Source organism: Ambystoma mexicanum, chromosome 1p, assembly GCF_040938575.1.
Source record: "Ambystoma mexicanum isolate Mex_15411 chromosome 1p, UKY_AmexF1_1, whole genome shotgun sequence".
Lineage (NCBI taxonomy): Eukaryota > Metazoa > Chordata > Amphibia > Caudata > Ambystomatidae > Ambystoma > Ambystoma mexicanum.
Window position 1 is genome coordinate 1290254730 of NC_090921.1, and position 23294 is coordinate 1290278023.

At 46.2% G+C, this 23294-nt stretch overlaps 1 protein-coding gene across 7 annotated transcripts in view; it reads right to left on the reverse strand.

Moving 5' to 3' along the window:
* The window catches only part of POLD1 (DNA polymerase delta 1, catalytic subunit), a 1263933-nt gene that overhangs the window by 1228923 nt on the left and 11716 nt on the right, over positions 1-23294 (reverse strand). For 3 of the 7 annotated variants that reach the window (XM_069605364.1, XM_069605374.1, XM_069605383.1), the window contains one exon: positions 7142-7217. The exons of 3 other annotated variants lie outside the window; for them this stretch is intronic. Coding sequence is in view for 3 of the 4 variants with exons in the window: in XM_069605374.1 (XP_069461475.1) it covers positions 7142-7185 (44 nt within the window). In the remaining variant the exon portion in view is untranslated. Of the gene's footprint in view, positions 1-7141; positions 7218-23294 lie in introns of those variants that run through there. One more of the 7 variants, XM_069605339.1, reaches the window with a different exon arrangement.

Here is a 23294-nt window from a genome sequence, read left to right on the forward strand (position 1 = left end):
CGAGACCTTGACTTTGAACTTCAATGAGAATAAAGGTTGTTCACTAGGTCTAAAGGTAGGAGCAGTCCAGGAAGAAGTTAACCTGCTGAGACAGGACATGCGGACGCTTGCTGAGCGTATTGGAAACTTGGAGAAGGAAGTGGCCCCGAACACAGCGGCATGTGCCGCCCACGGGTCGGAACTCCATGCCCTTGTGCAGAGGGTAGGCAACCTGGAAAGCAGGGCGGAGGAGGCAGAAGGGCGCGCTCGGCGCAATAACATTCGTATTGTTGGCCTGCCGGAAGGAATAGAGGGTTCTAATCCGACAGAATATGTTGAATCCATGCTCCTGCAGTAAATCACTGGCGGTGCATTGACTCAGGGGTTTGCAGTTGAGAGGGCTCATAGGGCCTTGGCGAGAAGACCGCCCCCAGGAACTCCCCCACGGCCGCTGATCGCTAAGATTTTGAATTACTGAGACCGGGAGAAGATACTTGAATTTTTCCGGAGGGGAAGGAAGATCGAAAGGGGCGCAGCGACAGTCACGGCGTACCCGGATTACACTTTGCACGTGCAGCGCAGCAGGATGAACTTTGGGACGGTGAAAAGGAGGTTGAGAGAGGCGGGCCACCGCTACATGTTGCTCTACCCAGCCAAGTTGAAAGTGTTCTACAAGAACATAACCCTGTTTTTTGAGACGGCGAGAGATGCGATGGATTGGCTGGACATGCAGGGTCGCCCCCAAGAACCAGATGTCCAGACGGGAATCGCAGGAGATAAGTAGTGCGCGAATGGGCCATCCCTTGGTACATGGCTCAGACACTGGGACTTGATTATAGCGTTTTTAAAATTAAGCTAGTGGGAATGTGTCGTAACAAATATGGGCCGGTGGGGCCCGCAAAACGTAATAATCCTAGTTCAGGTGAGCGGGGGCTCCGGGAGGGCAATCCTAATACCCCTTAGTAGTATATTTAGTTAGGTCACTGGTAGTACGGTGACGGCCCGCGGGATCCTAGTCCTCGTTTACGGGATAGGAACAGACGCGGGGGGGGGCCTGAGATCCAGGGATGGAGCTGGGCATTTGTTGGGGCAGGGTAGGGTGGGGGGAGGGGAAGGGTTGTGTGCAGTGGGGTGGAGTGGGGGATAGGGGAAGGGGAGAGTTGTTGTGGTGGGGGGGAAACGAGTCGGACAACGGGCCACTGGAGAGGACATTGGAGGGAGAGGTGAGGGGGGAATGAGCCTAGGGGCACCGAGACGGAAGTGGGATCCGTATTGCATCCATCACGCCAAGGGCATCGGATGATCTTAGAATTGTTACCTGGAATGTGCGAGGCCTCAACAGTTACCTAAAACGTAATAAAGGTGATGATGTACCTGAGGAGGATGAGGATTGACATAGCTCTACTACAGGAAACCCCCCTCACTAAAGAGAAACTGGAGCTGGTCAAGAGAAAATGGAAAGGCAATGTCATAGGGGCCACATACTCTGCATACGCAAGAGGGGTAATTACATGGGTGGCACCACACGTGCCATTTCAGCTGCTCAGCTCGACAATAGACCCGGAGGGCAGGATGGTGGTGGTGGCGGGACTCCTGGAAAATAGGGAGGTAAACATCATAAATTTGTATGCCCCCAATCATGACACAGCGGCATACTTCCGATCCCTATATAGCAAGATTAGCCCCATGGTGGGTGGCGAAACGGTGTGGGGAGGGGACTTTAATTGCACCCTGGACCCCAGGGTAGACAGGTCAGATGACAAACTAGAGAGGCCGGCGCCGGCAGCCAAGGCGCTGTTGACATTGCTGACAGATCTTGGCCTAAAGGATGTGTGGAGACTATTGCACCCAGCGGACAGGCAGTATTCGCACTATGCAGCACCTTGGGACCTTTACACAAGGCTGGATTATGTGTTTGTAAACGCCGGGATTATGGGAGAAATGGTGGGCGCTGAATATAAGGCCCGGGTGCTGTCTGACCATTCACCCTTGGTCGTTGGATGGTGACATCAGCCCCCAAGGACGCGGATCCCGACATGGAGGCTCAGAATTGAGGGCTTACAGGATTCGGGATTTCGTGAGGACCTGAGGGAGGCCATCGAGGAATACTTTGAGATTAATACCGGTAGTGCACGCTCTGAGGGAACAGTATGGGAAGCATTCAAGGTGGTGGTGCGCGGGGTGGCTATATCCAAGTCCAAGGGGCTCCAAGGGGGTATTGAACGAGACCTGCGAGAAGCAGAAAGATAGAGGGCTTGGCACAAAGAGGGGGGACTACCAGTGGGGGCAGCGCCAGGATTAGGGAGTTACAGATGACATGTAGTGAACTCTGGGACAGGTTATGTAGGCTTAATTACAAGAAATATAAAGAGAGGCTACATGCAGGGGGAGACAAGCCAGGTAGATTACTAGCCTGGTTATACAAAAATGAGACCCCCCGCCCGATGATTAGCGAGATCAGAGACGCAGAGGGCCAAATCTATAATACCCAGGAAGAAGTAAATGGGGAGTTCCTCAAGTATTATAGACGACTATACGAGGATGCAAGAGAAGAAATGAGCCTAGAAATACAGGAAACGATAGAGGACATAGGGCTGCCCTCCTTGGAAGATTTGGAACGCGTGGCGCTAGATGCCCCCATTACCATAGACGAACTGGAGATGGTGATCCAACACCTGCCCACATGTAAAGCGCCTGGGTCGGATGGGTTACCCAGTGAGTCTCTCCGTGAGGCAGTTATCATCCCGCTCCTGAAACCAGGCAAGCCAGATGTGGACTGTGGGTCTTACAGGCCCCTGTCTATGCTCAATCAAGACAGTAAAATACTTACGGCAGTGCTGGCTAATAGGTTAAAGAGGGTAATTGGCAAACTGATACACTCGGACCAAACAGGATATGTCCCGGTAGAAGTATTACAGATAACCATAGGAGGCTGCACCATATTATTGATTGGACCGAGGGAGACCCGGGTGAGCTGGCTATCGTGTCATTGGACGCGGTCAAAGCATTCGATTCAGTGCGGTGGCCATGGTTGAAAGCGGCCCTGAAGGGATACGGGATGGGACCAGGATATACCAGATGGCTCCAGATGTTATATAGCTCCCCTATTGCGAGGGTTAAAACGGGATCCTTAATCTCGGATAAATGGCAGCTCAGCAGGGGGACCAGACAGGGATGTCCCTGGTCGCCCATGTTATACATATTGGCGTTAGAGCCGCTGGCAATATGCCTGCGGCAACAATACGGGGAGGTGGGGATCCGAACGACAGGCGGTACACACCTGATATCATTGTACGCAGACGATATGCTCCTCTATCTGCGCTACCCTGAGGAGAACCTGCAGTATGTGTTGGAGGTGATGAACCGTTATGCCACCCTTTCGGGCATATCAGTGAACCCCGGGAAGTCCAGTTTGTTCTCCTTGGGTAGATATAGGAACACCCCACTGGAGAGATTACCCATCCTGCAGATACCTTGGCAGCCCGTGACATTCCGGTATCTGGGCATAAACATTTACCATAGGATAGAGATAGAACACAAACAATACAGTGAAGGCAGTAGAGGGCATTAAGAATAGCATGGTGTTCTGGTCTCGACTAGCCCTGGGCATGGTGGGAAGAGCAGCCCTGCTCAAAATGGTAGTTTTGCCCAGACTTTTGCATTTTTTTGTGAATGTCCCGTTCCTTGTCCCCAGACGCTTTTTTGTGAGACTTCACAGCATGTGTAGGGGCTTCCTATGGGGCAATTCCAGGAATAGAGTTGCCCTATGGAAACTGCAAAATACATGTGATAAGGGGGGCATAAACCTGCCGAATTTCGAATTGTACTACTTAGCGGGACAGCTGTCATATGTGGCCAGGAGGTTGTCTGCAGAGGACTCGGCGGAAGCCAGGCTTTTACGAGGGGACTCTGCCCCTTACTTCCAAAATGAGACAGTGTGGTTGCATAGGACGAAGGTGGCAGAGATGGGGAGACTGTTGATGCTGGGCTGGGAGATCTGGCGCAGGGCATGGAGAACAGTGGGCGACCCAGACCCGCTTTCACAGCAAGTCCCGCTGGTGGCGCTATGTGGGGCAGACTCCCAACAGCTTAAAGGGGTCCGTAGATACTGAGACCGGTGGGCATAGCTACCCTCGGAGATATATGGCAGGACGGGGAGGCAGGGGAATTTCAAAGGTTGCAGGAGGAGACAGGGGTGCATGGAGGCCAATATATTACTTACACTAGGCTTAAACGGGTGAGGGAGAGGTAGCCTGAGACGGTATTAATGGAAGAACCTGATGCCACCTTGGAAATGATGTATGACGTCTCTGAGGGGGGGGGGGCACGAAATATCAAGGATATATGAGCTCCTGAGTACGAAGGCAGGGAAGGAGCTGCCCCAACTGAGGAATGCCTGGGAGGAGGAGGTGGGAGAACCTATGACAGAGGGACAGTGGGATAGAGCCCAAAGGTACCACAAGAAAGTGTCCCGGAACGCAAGGCTCCAGCTGTATGTCACCCATAGAGCCTATATGATCCCCGGGAGAATAGCCAGGTTTGGAGGCTCGGCTATACAGAAATGCCCCAAGTGCGGGGAGGAGGAGGCAGGGTTGCTGCACATGTTCTGGGCATGCCCGGAGATACAGAGATTCTGGGAAGAAGTAAGGACGAGAATGGCTGGCGGGGGGGGTGGAGCTTGATGTGAGGTCTGCTTGGGCATGTATGCTTGGGAGTTTTTCCAGGCCACGTACTTCGAAACATATCAGTAAAATGAAAGACCTGGCCTACGTTCTGGCCAAGCGCAGAATCGCAATGAGTTGGAAGGCGGCCCATAGGCCCAGGGTGGAGATGTGGTGGGAGGACCTCTTGAGATGGCAGAAGCAGAAACTGTGGTATGGTTTGAAGCTGTCACCAGGGGAGGATAGGAGGAAGTAGCCCCCCTGATAGCCTGGAGGCAACTGGTGACCTCAATGGCGAATCCTCACAAAGACAGTCACGAAACGGAGGAGTCGATGAGCACAGATTCCCGTAGATGCTCATGTAGATGGCACAGATGTGACGGCTCGAGTTTAGGGGGTAGGAGGGGGTAGGAAATTTAAAAAAAAAACCTCTGTAATAGGACATGTGATACGGACTATGAACGTCCTCAAAGGTTGTAATGTTTGTTTTTGAAATAAAAATGGTTTAAAAAAAAAAAAGGTTGTTCACTAGGTATGCAGTAGGTGTCGAGGCATTTGTGAATTTGAATGTCAAAGAGATTGGGTACATGTCCATATGCTCAGGCTCAATTGTTGTATGCTCGCTGGCAGCTGCTTTTGAGAGCGCAGCACTGGAATCACAGAACAACCTACATTCCCCCAGTGGCTATATGTCATGGAGTTGTTATGCTGATTAACATGCGGCCAGTGGAATTCTCCGATCTTTCGAATGTGGAAGAGGTAAACATTCTAGGCACAGATAAGAACTATAAAATCACACTAACTAATCCCTAATCCCAATGAGTGGCATTATGCTTGTTTCAGTCTATCAAATTACTGACCTGGCCTGCTTTTTGGATTACTCCCTGGCTCATGGACTGATTTGAAATATTGTGACCTTTGCTTGATTCAAGGATTGGCTGTTGTTCAGACTGCTCTGGTGAATGATTGTACAAACTGAATCTTGGCTTGTTATAGAACTGAATCATCCTACATTGGCAATTGGTGACACGATTTTTGTGACTCAACCTGTGCTACTCCGGTATCAATACCTTTGTGCCTCGTCACCCTGTAAACTGCTGCTGGTCTCTGTCCTACAAGCGCTCCACCCTCCATAGTTTCGTCCTGGTGCCATCGGGTTTAGCTCCATGTGGACTTTCGGTTGTGTATCGCCGGGCAGTGCTCTGGTCTATGAACTATGGACTTCATCATGTTGTTGCACTGGAAGAACCTAAAACAAATCAAGAGGAACTACTAAGAGTCTGCTTGTTTCCGAGTGGTTGGTTTCAGGCTAGTAACAGTTATCTTTTCAGCTTGCTGATCTGCTATTTGTGTTTCCCTCTCCACCTCATCCATTGGTGGAACTGGATTTGTTAACACTGCAACAGTGTTTTGGTAGAAAATACATTATACTGGCAGGGCTTGCTACCATTCTTAATTCAGGTGCACAAAACATTCACGCCCGCCTGTCTGGCTCTGGGTGGCTCACTGGCTTCTTGTTTATCTTACTGCCTATTTTTTTCTCAACAGGTCTCAAATCCTAGCTCCCGTAACCACGCGAGTGAACTGACGAGGTACATGTTCTTTTATTGCTGGTAGAACGCATCGTAATATATTCACAATGTGTGTCTGTTTCGCCTCGTTGCTATGATGGGCGGGAGGGCGTTCTGAAGAAAGTTACCAACCTACTGCTCTTACAATCTCTTTCAACACTACACCTTTTCTTATGCCAGGAATGGTACTCACGAATCTTCGGGTTTTATCAGAATTTCTGTAGAGGAGAGAGGCATCCCCCCGGGAGTCCAGAGACCGTGAGTAGTACTCTGTGCACCCACGGGGCCACCCCCTGGGAAATGGCCACATGCGACATAGGGAAAAAGGGGGTCAACTGTTGGAATCAACCGGAGCTACTCTATGGTACTGGGACAGGGTCCTGAGAAACAAGATCAAAGGAGGGAGAGAGCCTCTTATGCCTATAGCTAATAACGGAATTTACCCCAGGAACACATGCTAACTTTTGGACTAATTGGGGTGGTAGGGAAAACAACACGGTCCTAAGAGATCTCTATGCAAATGAGATACCCCCTAACATTTGAAGAATACAAAACCAGGTTCACCATCCCAGAACAAGAACAATTCCATTATGTTCAACTCAGGCACTGGGTCTCAAACGCGAGGGAAAAGGAAGGGGCAATCAGGAACCCCACAGGAGTGGAGTTAACCATACAGGAAGGTCATTCAGATAAGGGAATAACTAGATTATATCGCCTGTTGGGAGAGGGAGACCGAGGAAAGGCTCGCTTATATGCAGAAATGGGAGGCTGATCTGGGAAGATCAATTGATTGGGACACATGGGTCCGCATTTGGCATAGAGCCGCAAACAGTTCTAAATGCACTCTGATTAAGGAAGCAGCATATAAACTCTGTCTTCGATGGTACATGACACCCAAACGCATGCATGCCATTAATCCAGAATACCCACCTGAGTGCTGGAGGAACTGTGGACAACCTGGGGATCTTAGCCATATGTGGTGGTCCTGCCGACTAGCGGAAACCTACTGGAAAGAGATTTTAAGTCACATTAAAGACATAACCGGTGTAGAGCTCCCTTTGACCCGCTGGTAGTGCTCTTGGGAGAAGCAGTAGAGGGTTGCTATGCAAACTCGGGGCCAACGGCCACCTTAATTACGCATATGTTGAGTTCAGCCAGAATCACAATTGCCCAGGCATGGAAATCTAAAGATGGACCACTGGTAGCCATGTGGTGGATACGGCTATGGGGGGTGATGGCCAAGGAGAAGCTGACTGCTTTGGCCCACAGCTCTTACTCTAAATACCTGAATACTTGGCTACCGTTGCACGAGTTCACAGATGACAGAGAGCAGATGTATTATAAACCCAGATTGCTCCGTGCAATACCGGTTATCTGATAAAACTGAATACTAGACTTGAAGGGATCCATCGGACATAACAAGACAGGATCAAGTCACTTCTTCACCTTAAGTTGGGGGGAGGGTTGTTTGGGGAAGGAGGGAAAGTTTAACATTTACATTTTCTTTTTTCTTTTCTCCTATGTTATTATAAATGATCACTGACATTGAAATATACTGAAACCCCGGGTAGGGGGCAAAGAAGAAGTGACATGTAAGAAGTATTACATATATGCTACTGATCTGTTATCAAATGTACGCATGTCTATGATGCTCTAAAACTGAAATAAAAAAAAAAAAAAACACTGAACAAATTAGTGGAAATAACTCAGAAGATGCGGCGAATGCTCCGTGTCCAACAACCTGCTTCCCCCTTTCTTTACAAAAAGTCCAGTATAGGCCCAACTCTCCCAAACCTTTGCGCCTGAGCCTCGCCTGCCCATGCAGGGGTTCCTGGGCGGGGAGAGTGATGTTTCCCTGGGGGAAGCTGAGCCCTTGTTGTTCCCCCCAGACACCCCCGCCGCTTAGGCTCCCAAGGGGCGCTGGTCTGAGAAGAGCGAAGACCCTTCCGGCTTTGTCCTGGCTCATGTGGAGTCTGTCTCTTGTGCTTGGTCGCCCAAACACTGCCACGCCACAGGTGGGTTCCTCCCCTCACCTTTCTAGGATTTTGGTGCATAGATTCCAGTAGAACAGCTCCATCCACCTTGGTGACAAGTGCACCCCCTCCTTTAGGTAATACTCAGGGGGATTTCAAGTTAATCAGGCCGTTCCTGATCTGCCCAAGTCCTTTGCCTCTGCAGAATTTGGCCATTGCCCCGTTCGGCTTTTCCCTGGACTTTTCCAGCTCTGGGAACACTTATGCCCCTGCTGCCTTACCATGTTGCTCCGTCCTAACCAGGGCGTGTTTGTTCGGCGAACACCTCTGCCCCAGTTAATTTCATCTTGCCCCACCTTAACCAGGGCATGTTTGTTCTGGGGAACCCTTCCGCCCTGTCCCCTTTTCCATCATGCTCGGCCCTCTCTCAGATCCCTGGCTCTTGTTTTACCTTAGCTGTGAGGCCAACTGCCTCCCCCTTTTCCAACCACGTCCTTAGTAGGCACAACTCTCCCAACCCTTCATGCCTAAGCCCCGCCTGCCCTTGCAGGTGCTCCTGGGCTGAGAGCGCGCCGTTTGTACTGGGGAAGGTGAGCACTCGTTGCCAACTGCATTCACCTGTTTCCCGGCCGGAGAAGTCAAAACAAAAAGGGGTTCATTCTGTGCTCTTATTTTCCCCATGTGGCTTGGTACACCATGTGCACTTTCAAAATTCTAACAGCTATTTTTCCCTTTGCGATTCGCTGCTGACTTTTCTGACTGTTTTTTAAGTTATGTTCGTTTTACCCAGGCGAGCCCCTACCCTCCTACGCAACGTTGGTCCCAACAAGCCCTTCAATTCATATGGAAGCCACCCACTTATATTGCTACCCAACTGATGCCCCTGTCCCCGGGCTACTCGTTGCTTTACCCCCTTATACTACCGGGCGGTGCCTTTCCCCCTTTCTGACGTTGTTTCGGACGTGCCTGTTCCCCGACCCAAATTATTACCCCAGTAATGATGTTATCCCCAGGGGCAGTCCAGGGGGTTAACCTTACCCAGATTTCCACGTGCTTCACCTCCCCTTCACTTTTGTAGTGAGAACCTGTGACCAACTGTGCAACCCACTAACTCCTCTGATTACTGAAGCACGAACCCCCTATTGCCCCAACTCAGTTTAATTACTACTGGTTGCCCCCGTTCCTGTACTAACCAGCTCCTGGCGGCGTCCGCTGCTGCCCAGCCGGTCCTTACCTGCCTTCCAGTGTTTTACCTGCAGACAAACCCTTAAAACCCATAGTAGATTAGCCTTTATCTAATAATTCTGCACCTTCTGGCCTCTGTGTTCTGCAATTGTCCCAAACTTTTTGTGCAAGAACCATCTTCTGGGGTATTACACAGCGGTATCGCTGCGCTCCTTGCCATCAGTGCTTCGCCCTGTGTTCCGGAAGCATTTTTTCCTAATGGCCTTACTGTCATGGATGTTACTTTTAACCGCTGTCACCCCTTCCATGTGACATCCCTTCACAGCCTCCATCATATCCCGGTGACTCTCCTTCACCATTACCCCAGAAGCACTACTATCATCCTTTCCTGCTACTCCCGTTTTTGAGCTTCCTGGTCCTCATTTCTACCTTCTACCCATCCTGGTGCCTTAACCATACTTATCACCTGTATCCCCATTGATGCCCCCCGCAGTCTTTGGGCCAACTGTCCGTGGGTACCCAGTCCTGATCCTGACATTGCATAGTTATAAACTTACTAAACTCGGCATTATCACACAAGCCCTGTATTGTTGCTTTCCCCACCCTTAGTTCTTCTTGTGCCTGTCACAACTTCTTTATCCAAACCCGTGCAGCCTTTGCGCCCTCAACACGTCAACCTGTATCATAGTACGGGGGCCTGCTTGACCTCTTCTCCCATCACAACTGCCATAACTGTGCCCCCGTAAGCTCATCCTGTGTCCTCGCACGAAGGCCTGCCCAACCTCCTATCCAAACAAAAGCAACCACTGCCGCAGTCATACCCATCATTACCGCGAGTTATCATTCCCTTAACATGACCTTGCATACACTTAGTTCTTCTTGTGCCTGTCACAACTTTTTTATCCAAACCTGTGCAGCATTTGGGCCCCCCACAACACGTCAACCTGCATCATAGTATGGGGGCCTGCTTGACCTCTCATTCCATCACAACTACCGCAACTGTGCCCCCGTTACGCCATCCTGTGTCATAACATGGAGTCGTACCCAACCTCCTATTCCAACACATGCACTCTTTGCGCCCCCCTCACGCCGTGCTGCTTCATCTCCTGGGGGCCTGCCAACATCTTACCCTACTCCATTGCAATACTTGTGCCCCCATCCCGTCATCCTGCCCCTTTAATAAGGATGTCTGTACAACTTCTTATCCCATCAATCCATTCGCCCAAGGTGTTGCCCCATACTTGATCCCATCTATCACAGTGTTCCACACGGGCCTTAAACCCCACCGAAGTCCCCCCTAATTCATGCAACACAACTGCCAGGTTTGTATGGCAAGCCCCACACCTTCATGGGGGTAGTTATAGGGGCAGGGACTGTGGTGTTTGTCCCCCCCAACTTTCTTGGTACCATTTTGTCCCCCTTCATTTGGCTGGGGCACCTTTCCTTCAGATGTCATGGCCCCCCAACATTTTCAGCAAAGTTACTCCACTAAAAACATTCACCATAAAACCACCACTACCCGGGTGTTCTAAGTGGGCCTTAAACCACACCACAGCCCCCGAAAATCCCGAACAAGACAACCTACTGCATGTACATTCACCAAGGCATTCGAAATGAGCCTTACACCACCGTTCGGAGCCCCTTGCTCCCGACTTACCCTTCCTTTTACCAACAATATCCCTCTAGTACCATCTGTGTCTGCGGAATATGGGCGGGAGTATCACCCCTGTGCACCCTCAAGTGCAAACAACTAACATCCATCCTTTAATGTTTTTTGACCTAGAGGAGATGCGTTCTGCTCTCACCCCTTCGCGTGCCGTTCACCTAACAATTGCGCCATATACCAGATGACCACCTGATTGCTGTAAACCCCTGATAATAGCTACTTGCATCAACCTATTCACCCACGCCTATTCTGAGTGGATGTAATATAAAATGCCGTCGGCCTCATCCAACAACCAGCTTTCCGGCGTGACAACCTTACACATACCACCAAGCCATTCCCCATTTCCAATTGAGCAATGGCTCCCGCACGTTAGTTAACCAACTCCCACCCACAACGCGGTTCCGGACCTTAAATGGCCTTTTAACTCCTGCATCTCTAGTGACCAGCAATGAGCTCATCCGGCTGGTAGTTTTTAGAGGAGGAGTGCCATCGGGAGAAGCGATTGGAGCCGACACCCACCTGGATCCATGACAGCAAAATAATTTGTACACCTGCAGCTCAGCTAGAGCTGACCTGCTGATGTCGGGTCACCACTCATTAAATACCTGCAGCCGTGTACATTGCTTGACCTAAATATTGTACCGTACTCCTGCTACGGTACTGGCCACTACAATACCTTGCGTAAGGTGCCACCATACTCCCAGCCCCAGAGTCGCGTTGCTATGTCTTACCTTGCCTCCTGACACACTCATTGCCCTGATCCATCTGCCCCCCGCCGTCAACCTGCTGCATGTGCTCTCGGGCCCATGTTCATTAACTAAAAGCTACTGGTGAGCCCCCGGCCCGCTAGCGTGAACCGCCTGGCCACCAACTAGGCATGGACACCTAAAGGTACCACCTGAGGCGCCCAGACCATTCCCCACATGTGCCAAAAAACAGCGTTTGAACCGCAGCTAAACGCATTCGAATTACATGGCCGTTCTCTCTGGCTGGGCCGCGGCCCGGGGCCTACTCATTCATTTTAATCACTACCCCCCAAACCCAAACCTGGCATTGTTGAAAACCGCGGGCCAGCACTCACTTCGCTTAGACCCCATCACATGACCCTTACCGCCCCACACTGTAGTGTTTCAGCTGTATTACTTGTGCGCCAACACAACACAGCCTTACGGAAGTTGTGGGACGCTGCCCGGAACAATCCGAGCACCACCTTACTGCCCCCCGCATAATAGCCATAATTTGCTCCTTGTGCAACTCCCTCGCGTTGCGCGCCAGAATTGCTGTCAATGAAACCGCTGTACAGCGCCCGCTACTTTCTACCTCTACATATTACCCTGCTTATATTAATTTGAGTGTCGTACCTTCCCTAACGTGAGCAAAACTTGGGCAACTTCCGCTGCCCTGCGGGATGGTGTCTTTTTCATTCATCCCCCCACCGAATACAAAATCTCGTGCAGCACCTGTGCACCATAACCAGCACCAATGTAAAACATGGGTCAGCACCCTCCCCTTATTGCCTGTCTCCTTGGCCTACCACTCCAAGGCAAATCCCAAAACCTATGGCATACATCGTGCCCCTTACATTGAGCCTGCACATGTGTATGTATCCTAGGTCAAGCCTTGCTGCTCCCCTCTACCCTTACACACTGTAAGACCTGCAGCCCTCGGCACTATCATAAATCACCATTGTAACTGCCACCAACACCCACCCGAAACGCCCTGCTCCTCCACGGCACTCTACTTACCCCAGCGTACCGTTAGTGCCGCACCCCGTAGAAAACCAGCCACCAGTGGCATGACGCTCCCTTGGCGAGCACCATCTATGCTGGAACCTTGCCCCGGCAAGAACACTTCTTCTGCTCGAACGCTCCCTTTCCTTCCCTGTAACCGGAACCTGCTCCGGAGCCTCACGAACCTCTCCACAAACGAACGAGCAGGAAACACTTGGCAAACGAAGCTCCCTCCAGCAAACGAAGCTCCCTCCAGCAAACGAAGCTCCAACGAAATCCTCCTCTATGGCACTGCAACAGGCGTCCTTCTGCAAAGGCTGGATTCTGCCTGCAGTAAGGAGCCCGCCCGTTATAAAGGGTTAACCCCTCCCCTTTTCCTTTGTAGTGCTTCGCGGGCTTTTCCTTGTCCTGCCGCGCTTTCTGCCGGCACCCCCCCCTTTGTCCCCGAGGGTGGGTTATCGGGGTGCCTCCTCCATCTTCTTTGCTTCTGTCGTCACTGTCATCCTTCCATTAATGAGTAACCCTCACATGTTTGCGAATAGAGTATTTTCGCTCGCTTTCTGTTTTTCTACCTTTTGCCAGTTTCTTCTGCATCGGAAGTGCATTCAGAAGTGCACTGGCTGTTGGCCTGCTTCGTTGCTCGTGGTTCCTGACGCTGTTTGTTTTTCAAAAAGTAAAACCAGCGCTAAGTCCAGGCACCAGTGGCCAAGAGGAAGGACAAAGCTGGGGAAAACAGACTCAGACCCTTTACTACAATCCCACCTGCCAACTTACCTACTGCCACGCCTCCTTGCTGGGACCTCCCACACAGCCTAGTCTGGGACACATACGCCTTTAAAAACCCAGTGCACACCCATCGGAAGTGCATTCAGAAGTGCACTGGCTGTTGGGTTGCTTGTGGGTTCTGATGCCGTTTGTTTTTCAAAAAGTGACTCCGACTCAGACTCTTTACTACAAGTAATTTTGTTGTTGGGCGCACATACCCTTGTGTTTGTGTTAGGAAGTTACAAATGTACTAATCACGTTTTCTTCTTCAACTCTCCCTTTTTTATGATTGCAAAAATAGTCACGCCTGCCAACTTGCCTACTGCCACGCCTCCTTGCTGAGACCTCCCCCACAGCCTAGTCTGGAACACATACTCCTTTAAAAACCTGGTGCACGTGCATCGCAAGTGCTTTCAGAAGTGCACTGGCTATTGGGCTGCAGGCTGGCAGGTGGCAGGTAATTTAATGATGTACTGAAAAAAGGATTACATTATATTTTCTGTTTCATTCAGTTGGTCTTGTGTTGAGTAGGTGGCTGTATATTTGACCGCTACACACGTTTTTAACGTGCACTATAGTCTTTGATAAATGGTGGGACGTTTGAGGAGTGGGAAATCCTTACATGAACCAAACACAGGCATTATTCTAAATACCACTGCCCCAATCTTCACTCACGACTCCTCTGACAACGTTGAAACTCTGCCAACAAATGGAAACTATCTTCCCGTCTCTGATGTAGATCCCTATACTCGCCCTTATAGTCAGCAGTCACTGGCAATTGAGCCGAAACCATAGTAATGGTCCAAAGATTCTGAACACTTGGTACGAAATTCAACTGTACAGACCTATCACATCGTGAATAAAAAGGTACTCCTGCATTTTGTGATTATGTTAAAGAAAGTGAGGCGAGTTCTCCATGCAAAGATGTCAAACTCTATGAAGCATCAACGTATGCAAATCCTACTAATGACGTTTCCATCTTGGCGCCCACTTTAATGAATGACTGGGAGAAGCGATATTGCATTGCTATAAATCCCAGCTCCCCTATTGTATTCCTTCCATCTGAAGTTGAACGCATTTGTTTGCACAATGCAAAAAATAAAGAAGGGAATGACAAAGTGGGTGCCAATAATCAATTAATTGCTCATCCAGGGCTGCCCTCTACTAGCTCTCCAACCCATCCACTCAAAGACAAACTCAAGCTTTCAATCCGATTGCATTCCTCATTCAAACGAGATTCCAAACGAAGAGTTTAGGGACGAAGCTCACTTTGATTTGGACGACAAGTTACAATCTATACAAAATCAAAAATCCAATCAGATGCAAATAGAAGGGGATTCACCCTTCCCGGTAATTTCCAGCTTGTTCAATTTGTTAGATAGATGGTGTCCTCTAACACACTCTTCTTTGGAAAATGTTAAACACCTCTTGGGCAAACTTTCATCAAAGGTAAACCAACTGGAGGGCTGTCTGCACAGGCATATTACCACTCAGAAAAAAACTAAACTGACCGACATAGTTCTACTAAAACTATTAAGTCAGCCTAGTACTGGCTCCACTAATCAATCTACACAGACTTTAGATGGCGATATGGGGTTTGCATCTATGGGGCGATCATATGCGAATGCAGTTATGAGTATTGATGGCAACAGCACAAATTTAAAAGTAGATAACACTAAAACTATCACTGATGCTATCCATTTGAATTCACTCAAACTTGATGTTTTTTACCTAATTTCTGAAAGAAATGAGGTTGGAAAGAAAGTTCACCTTTACAAAGAAGATAAAACCAATGTAAAATCTGAAAAATTACCCAATATGCCTGACAGTCCCTCTCCTTTACTTACTATTATTGAACAGAACGCTACCAACAAAGAACTTAGTAACAGAGGCTGAGTTGGAAGTGACAACTGTTGAACCTAAAATTGCTTCATACAATGATGACAAGGAGGAAGACAGTAATCTGTTTTTTTTTCCTCGCAAAATGCGGCCAGCTCATCAAAGGGCACTAAATCGCAACAAAAATACAAATAAAAATCTAGAAATAACAAACGTGTCTACCACTAAAAACAACAAAACAAATGTAAAGGATCAAATGGGTCTGAAGATATAGCTCAGAACTTAAAATTCACTGATATTGAACGGCAAATCGATCTCTCCCAATTAAACAGAGTCAAAGACAGATCTGAATTTGGACAATAGTGAGGTAAAAGAAACGGCCAAAGTTCAGCCGTCGACTCTTATGGAGTGGTAATCAAACTTCTGTTACAAAATCAACAGGTGCAACTGGTCCATTATTTAAATACTACCCTGTGATCTAAAATAATTAAAAAAAAAAAACAAATTCCGCCCTGGCCCAATACCATGCAAGGGGTCCAATTCCCAAAATGACACTAAAAAATCCTCAGGTGTGTCCTCACCTGTTAATACTCAGGCAGGTGTAGGGGCGTTGGCAGTCACAGCTATTGGTTCTACTGAGGCAATTCATTCTCCCACCAAAGCAAAGAGTTTAGTTGAGGGTTTGGCGCAGCAGCCCGGGGTCCTGCAAACACATGAAAAGCAGGTCTCTGGGCTGCAACCCAATGATCTCTCAAAAAAAGAAGCCTCGAATTTAGAATTGGACGAATTTGTTTAGGAAAACTTTGATAAAAGCACTATGTATGTAATGGGCTGGTCCAGTGATCCCAAAATCAATGGACGTCAGCGTCTAAACAGATCTTTTCTATTCAACAAATTCAGAGGCTTTCCACAACTTAGAACGGAGGATATCAACTGGCTTTGTTTGGCGAATCACAATAACCTAAGGATGGTATGTGCCCCTTTCTCTTTAAATTATTAAAAAGTTGTTGTGGGATAACACAGAGGCTTTTGAACTACAAGGTCTTGCTTTATACCTCTTTCGTTCTGAGGAAGAAGCAACATTGTTTCTAGAAGAGCAAAGAAAATCCCAACCAGTCGAATAGACAAGACGAGACCAATTTTAGCCTACCTAAACAGTAAGCAGAATTGGCTTCTCCGATTTCCTCACTGGTAGGATCAGCACCTAACCTCACTTGGCTCGCACCGTTGCTTACTACAATTATCGAAACAACCAAAAATTCTAAACAATCCTAGCTGTGATGAAATTCAACTAGTGTCATGGAACTGTTGTGGGAAAAGCAATCTCGAAGCATGGATGGCCGACTTGTCTTGTGAAAGCTATCCTGCTGTATACCTACTGCAAGAAACTATTGTGTTCTCAAGAGTTTCACATAAATGGGTTTACGAGCTTCTTGGTCCCAGCGACTAAGGCTTCTTTAGGGCGTCCAAGAGGGGGGGGGATAGCGATTCTATTGAACAATGCCTACAAACAAAAGCGACTATGTTTTGTTCATCCGATATGTTATTGGCACTAGAATACAAGTTGTTAGGTACAGTAATGTCGATTTCTTTTAATCTGCATACACTTCAACCCCATCAAAGTGTTGATACCCTTTTGGATGAGATTGACGTGGTGTTGGAATGTGCATATCTAAAGAATCCTGATTTAAGGATCATTTTATGTGACGATTTTAATTTTGTGTCCCCAGCGGCTTTATCCACCACCGAGTCTCTCTTGTACTCAACGAGACAACAGAAGTTAAAAGAAAGGGGTTGTATATGGGAGAATCATCTGCTCAAGTCGAATATTCATACTGTACTTTTTGGTGACGATTCCCCAGGTACTTGGTCCGGGCAAATCAAGCTTCTTATATTGACTATTACTTTGTATCTGCTGAGTTATCTATGATAGACAGAGTGAAACGTAATTGTACTCCAAGTGATCATGTACCATTGACAATCACAATAACCTTGCCAAGTGAAATGTTGGAAAATAAATATAATTTAAGCCTTATAGAAAATGATCAGACACTGAACTCTGTTAGGTAAATTCCCTGTAAGTATTGGAATTCCATCTATCTCATCAAAAGGGACTTACGGAAAAAAATTCTAATTCCCGTCTATTTACGTCTATTAGAGAGAATTGGAACAATATATTAATTCAAGGCACTCTCCAGGTCTTATCACTTCGCTCGAACAATCCCAGCAATCCAACGTTCGATCTTCTATCCCATAAGATAACAGGGATAAAACATGCTCGCAATATTGCTTTGAGAAAGTTAAAACAAAGCTTTGTAGATTATGGCTCTTATAGGTTTGACAAAAATCGGATTCAGTTAAACTATCGCATGCAGATTAAAGTCATCAAACATTTTGTAAACATATTGTTATAATAAACCCAATCAGTCTATATTGGCACTCCTCCGTAACCACGATTCGTGCAAACTAGGGTCCATTCTGAATAATAAACCTAAGGTAAATGAAAATGCCCTGGACTCTTACATATCAGCAGACATTTGGCATAGATATATTGCAGAGAAATGTAAACTACCCAAGCTTTTTGAGGGGTACAACTCAGGAATTAGTGAACTGAAATGTGCAGATTCCATTAGATTCACCAAGAATGAGATATTGACGGCTATTGACATATTGAAACCGTCAAAGGCCCCTGGTCCAGATGGGATACCATTGTGCTTATTTAAAATCAGACCCCTTGGTTTGGTCTACTATTCTATTGAACAAATTCGATGATATCCTAGACACTAATCATATTCCAAAATCATGGTGTAACGCAATCATCATCATCCCGATATTCAAAAAGGGTGATCTGAAAAATCCAGCAAACTTTCGTCCTATCGCTTTGATGGACGCGGCCGCTAAAGTTTTTGCTATATTATTACTCTCTCAGCTGCAAACATTTATTACCGATCATGACATCTACTCGAAATATCAGGTAGGTTTCCGCAAGGAAATGGGAACCTCACTGAATGCGACTATTATCGCTCATATTTAAGCAAAAGCCAAAGAAACCAATGCTGGTCCAATCTACATGGCTGCGCTTGATCTTTCCAGTGCTTTTGATACCATTATTAGGGAACTCGTAGGGGAAACTTCTGGCCATGGGCTTCCTAGACTTATTCAACTTATAGCTATGCTACACTCAGACACCACGTTTCAAATACGAATTACAAACTCCGGTTCTTTGACACCTCCCATTGAGACCATAACTGGCGTAAAGCAGGGAGGTAACCTGGCAGCGACCATTTTCAATTTGTGCATCTGCGATATGGCTCAGATTTGGCAACATCCAACTATGTATCCCATAAGGTTGGGAGATATGAAAATTGATTGGATTTGCTTTGCAGATGATATCCTGCTTATGGACCGAACTCCATCAGGGTTGCAATGCAAGTTAATGATATATATGCAAGTAAACACAACCTTCAGGTAAACTCAGAAAAAAACAATTATATTTACAAACAGAAAAAAGATTAAATCATATACCTGGAAAATGGGCCAAGCAAAAATAGATCAGGCTTCTGCTATGCGATATCTCGGTTATACTCTTTCCAAGGTTAATTCTATTGCATCATGGACTATCACACTTAACAATAAGGTGAGATCATTGACTTCCATGATGAGGATTATACTGCGGAAACAATAACTATTCCTTGCTACCCTTGATCGACTTCTATGTCCTTAAAGTTGAGCCTATCTTGCTATTTGGACTGGACACATGCTTGTTAGATATTGAGACCCTGCTCAATCGTATTCAGGGACAATTATGGAAAAGAGTACTTGGTTTGGCAATTTCCGTGCCTAATGCAATTATTCGCCACAAAATGGCCCTTTCATCTTTGGCCTCTAGGTGGGCATGGCGCAGACTTACCATTTTTTCAAAAATATTGCAACCGCCTCACAATTCTCTTTTTCCAAGACCTGCACATGATGATGTTGGGAAACAAGGGCTCTTCTATGAGAGATCTTTTGAACAAAATGAAAGATATTCTTCATAATATCACTTCAACTGTTGAAGACCTTATGCTAGGGTTACCTAACGTTAAGAAAAGACTATACGAATACGATTGGATTCAAACTATTGATGCGATTAAAACTTATAAAACATATCTTGAATATTCCCTGTTTCCAAGAAAGAAAGACTTGAGGTCCTTATACCTAATTAAGAGTCCTTCCAACAAATTTCATCGAACTTATATTAGGTTTAATCTTAATCAGTTTTATACACTAGAACGTATTGGTTCATGGAAGAACACCCAAACGGGCTCTGAACACGTGCTGTCGGTACGGTTTTAATTCCCTCCAGAAAGAAACTCAAACACTTAGTATATTGTCGTTTTCTGGAGCACGATAGAAAGAATACGTTAGGCACCATCTGAACTGGAGTGCTCTCACGAATCCTTCTGGGACAGATGTATGGTGGGGAATAGTATGTGCGTATTAGTTGCTTTGTATAGTTTCTTGCTTAAAATTGAAGAGCTCCTTATTTAGCAAAACTCTAGCGTTTGCGGTTTAAAGCAAATAGGATTTTATTAACTTTTAAATTTTATATTGTGCCAGGTTGTAATATGTAGCATATGAATTGTACCGGAAAACTTGATTTCCTATATTTCTTCTTCTTACATGGAATAGTTTTTCTGATTACGTTTGAAACTGATGTACGTTATGATCAATGTTAGAATATTGTTAATTTAATCTGTTCTGACAAACTTATTAATTGATCTATTTTATGATATGCAACTATTTTGAAAAAGGTTTTCTAAAAACATTGTTTGGAAAAGTTTATAAATTGAACTAAAAAAAATTAAAAAATTCAAATTGAAACAAGCTTCAAGGAGTGGCAAACGCCTTAAATATCCATCAGAGAAAAAGGTTACGATGTTAAACGATTCGTCTCAGATATGTGGGAAGGGGAGTTTACATCCACATGAAGGCTCAGATGATGCATTAAATATGTTGCCCTGTAATGTAATGTCCACAATCCCGATGCTTTCAACATTGCCGTATAACGCTTCTGTTAAGCATATAGAAGCACAGGGTTTAATGATAGAACACACTCCAAATGAGGAAAATGCGCTCTATCTGAGATAAGTCAATGGGTCACAAGAACCTCCCTTTGACACTCATCAGAAGAGCGCAGGACATTCAGGTGCGCCGATACCACTTGGAGATGCTAATGCTGGTGAAGATACAGCAGACATTTCTATATTGGCACCAGCTGTAATGGATGAACTAGACAGACGGGTGTGTCTGTCATTGGGTCCATCAACACCAGTGACTATCGCGTACAAAAAGAGAATGTGTCCATTTGCACAGTGGCACTGGTGGTGATTTGGGTAACAAACACCAAAGCATACGTCACTAGTGACAAGATTATGACAAACCCATTAGTCTGCCAGAGTTGCCAACCACACCGGATTGGGGTAAACATTGTAAGCAGTATGAGTTTGTTGATTTCGACCCCTTTTCGATAATACCTAATGAGTCTGACAAGGGGATGCCTCGTAAATCTTCACCGAATCCCCTAGAAACCAAGCTTAAAGAAGAGACTATGCTTGACTTAAATGAACAAAACCTGCATACTTTTTCACGTATCCTCAACCTTTTAGACAAAGGCCATGAGTTTACCCATTATTCTATAAGGGAGATTAAGGGGGTCAATAGCGGAAATGAAGGGGAAACTTAATAGTTGGAAGGATTCATGTTAGCCCATGAATCAATAGCAAAACTACAAGATGTGCAAAGAGATAACTTTTCTTCAACCCGTCCTGAAACTATAGGCTTACCTACTTCAGATGGGCTTATGACCTCTAAAGCCACCCAAACAGTCACAACTGAAGAAAACGTACTTATTAATACCAAAATACATCCAAACGTGACAAAAGAGGATCATGCGTATGTACCATCTCAGGAAGAAATTGAAAAAATAGATTTAATTCAAGTAGCTAAATGTCACCACGACAGAAATGAGAGTCTATTAATTAAGGCCAATATAGTTCCAGCAGATGATTTGATAGAGCCCCAAGATCTGCTCCTTAATGAAGAGAAGGGAGACAAATCTAACGAATCACCCGACAGTGCCTCAGTACTTACTGCTATTCTTGTCCAACAAGCTTTATCACAAAAAGATTTGGACAAACTGAACGAAGGGGCAGTGGGTACAGAGGACCCTCAGGATTGGAAATACTTCATGTCTCGTAAAGCAAAAAAGCTTCAGCTTAGAGCCAAAAAAAGACAACAGAAGGCAGCAAAAAAGAATATAGGTACGATGCAACAGCAAACAATAGTAAAAAATAAAAAAAAAAAAAAGGTGCAAAGTTGCATTAAATGGTACTAGTGAGGAAATTAAAAACAGACTTTTGTTGCCATCCAATGATCCGGTTTTGGATCTAAACCAGCTTCATGAAGAGTCAAAGTACATTTGCAGGTGGGTCAGGGGGAAGCACAAAGAGGGGCCAGTAAGGCTAAGACTTCCTTGAAAATGGTATCAATGAAACCCGATCCCCACCCCCCCGTCCCCGGGGCACGCAGAGTGGTCCTCCAGTTGCATCTGGGAGCGCCAATGGACTTCAGTCATCCACTCCATCTGTTTCTCAAGGTGCTGTTCTTAAACAATCTAATATGGCCAATTTCTATCAGACAACTAAACATTAAAAAAAAAATTTGGGATACCTAGGACGGAGCGCCTGCTAAAATGTTTGCCTAAAGCATAGTGACCCGAGCAAAAAAACACTCAGACCCCTTCCCTGTAGTGGGAACTCTGGGTGCACCTACTGCAGAACCGAAGGAAAAAGAAGCAACTTCCACGAATAATCATCACCAACTCTGCTCAAAGCATAGGCAGCTGTGAAGATTTGAATACTCCAGTAGATGATTTAGGGATGGAAAGGACCTGTATGGGTGCTGAAAACCTGACTCATCCTGATCCTGACTTAGCTCCGACATATGAGGATTCTCCCAAAGAGATGAAAACTTATATAGGCTGGAGCAGTGATGTGACTCAGCATGGAAATGATGGAATTAATCGTTCTTTCGACAAATTCCTTCCTTGCGTAGTCTAAATTCAGAAGATCTTGAATGGATTAAACTCTCAGTAGGCAACAATAGGATTCTGTGCAAGGTCACATCCCCCCTAATTGCTAAGATGTCGTGGGAACAGAGAGAAAACTTTAATATGATATGCTGGGTTACGAATTTTACGCATTTGCAAACATTCAAGACGCAACGTCTTTTCTTCAATTCCAACTAATATTGCTGTCTTGCAATGATAATTGGTGAGCAAGGTGGCTCTAATCCTGCCTTGAATCAAGACATGCTAACACAATTAGCAACATTTGCAAACGCTATAAAAGGGACTTGCATAGTTAGAACCTTACTTTAAAAGTGCAAGCCCCATTGACATTAATCAGGTTGTCCATCCTAAGTTGGAATTGCTGCGGTTTGTTGTTGTTCAAATGCCACTCCCTGCACTTGGCTCTAAATAAGGCATGTATTGCCCTCATACAAGAAACTATGGCTCTCCAGCATGTGACACTAGATGGATTCACTTCTTTTTGTCAACCAGCTAGACGTGGAGTTCTTTGTCGACCATCAGGTGGCCTAGCTATACTGGTTCATAACAGCTAGGTGTGATTTTACGAAAAGCCTTCCTTCGGAATCCATACTATGAGAGGATTATTCGAGGAGATTTTAATTCCATTCTGAAGGATTGTGGTATATTAAACGCTTTCCATTTTAGGCATAATGCCACTGCAACATCGTATATGAGAGGCCTAACCTGGACAAACTTTTTGGCTGATTGGAATATCCATATAATCCCATTTACCAAAGATCAACTGGAGGAGAGGTGCCGCACAATCATTGATTGATTACATTGCTGTGTCAAA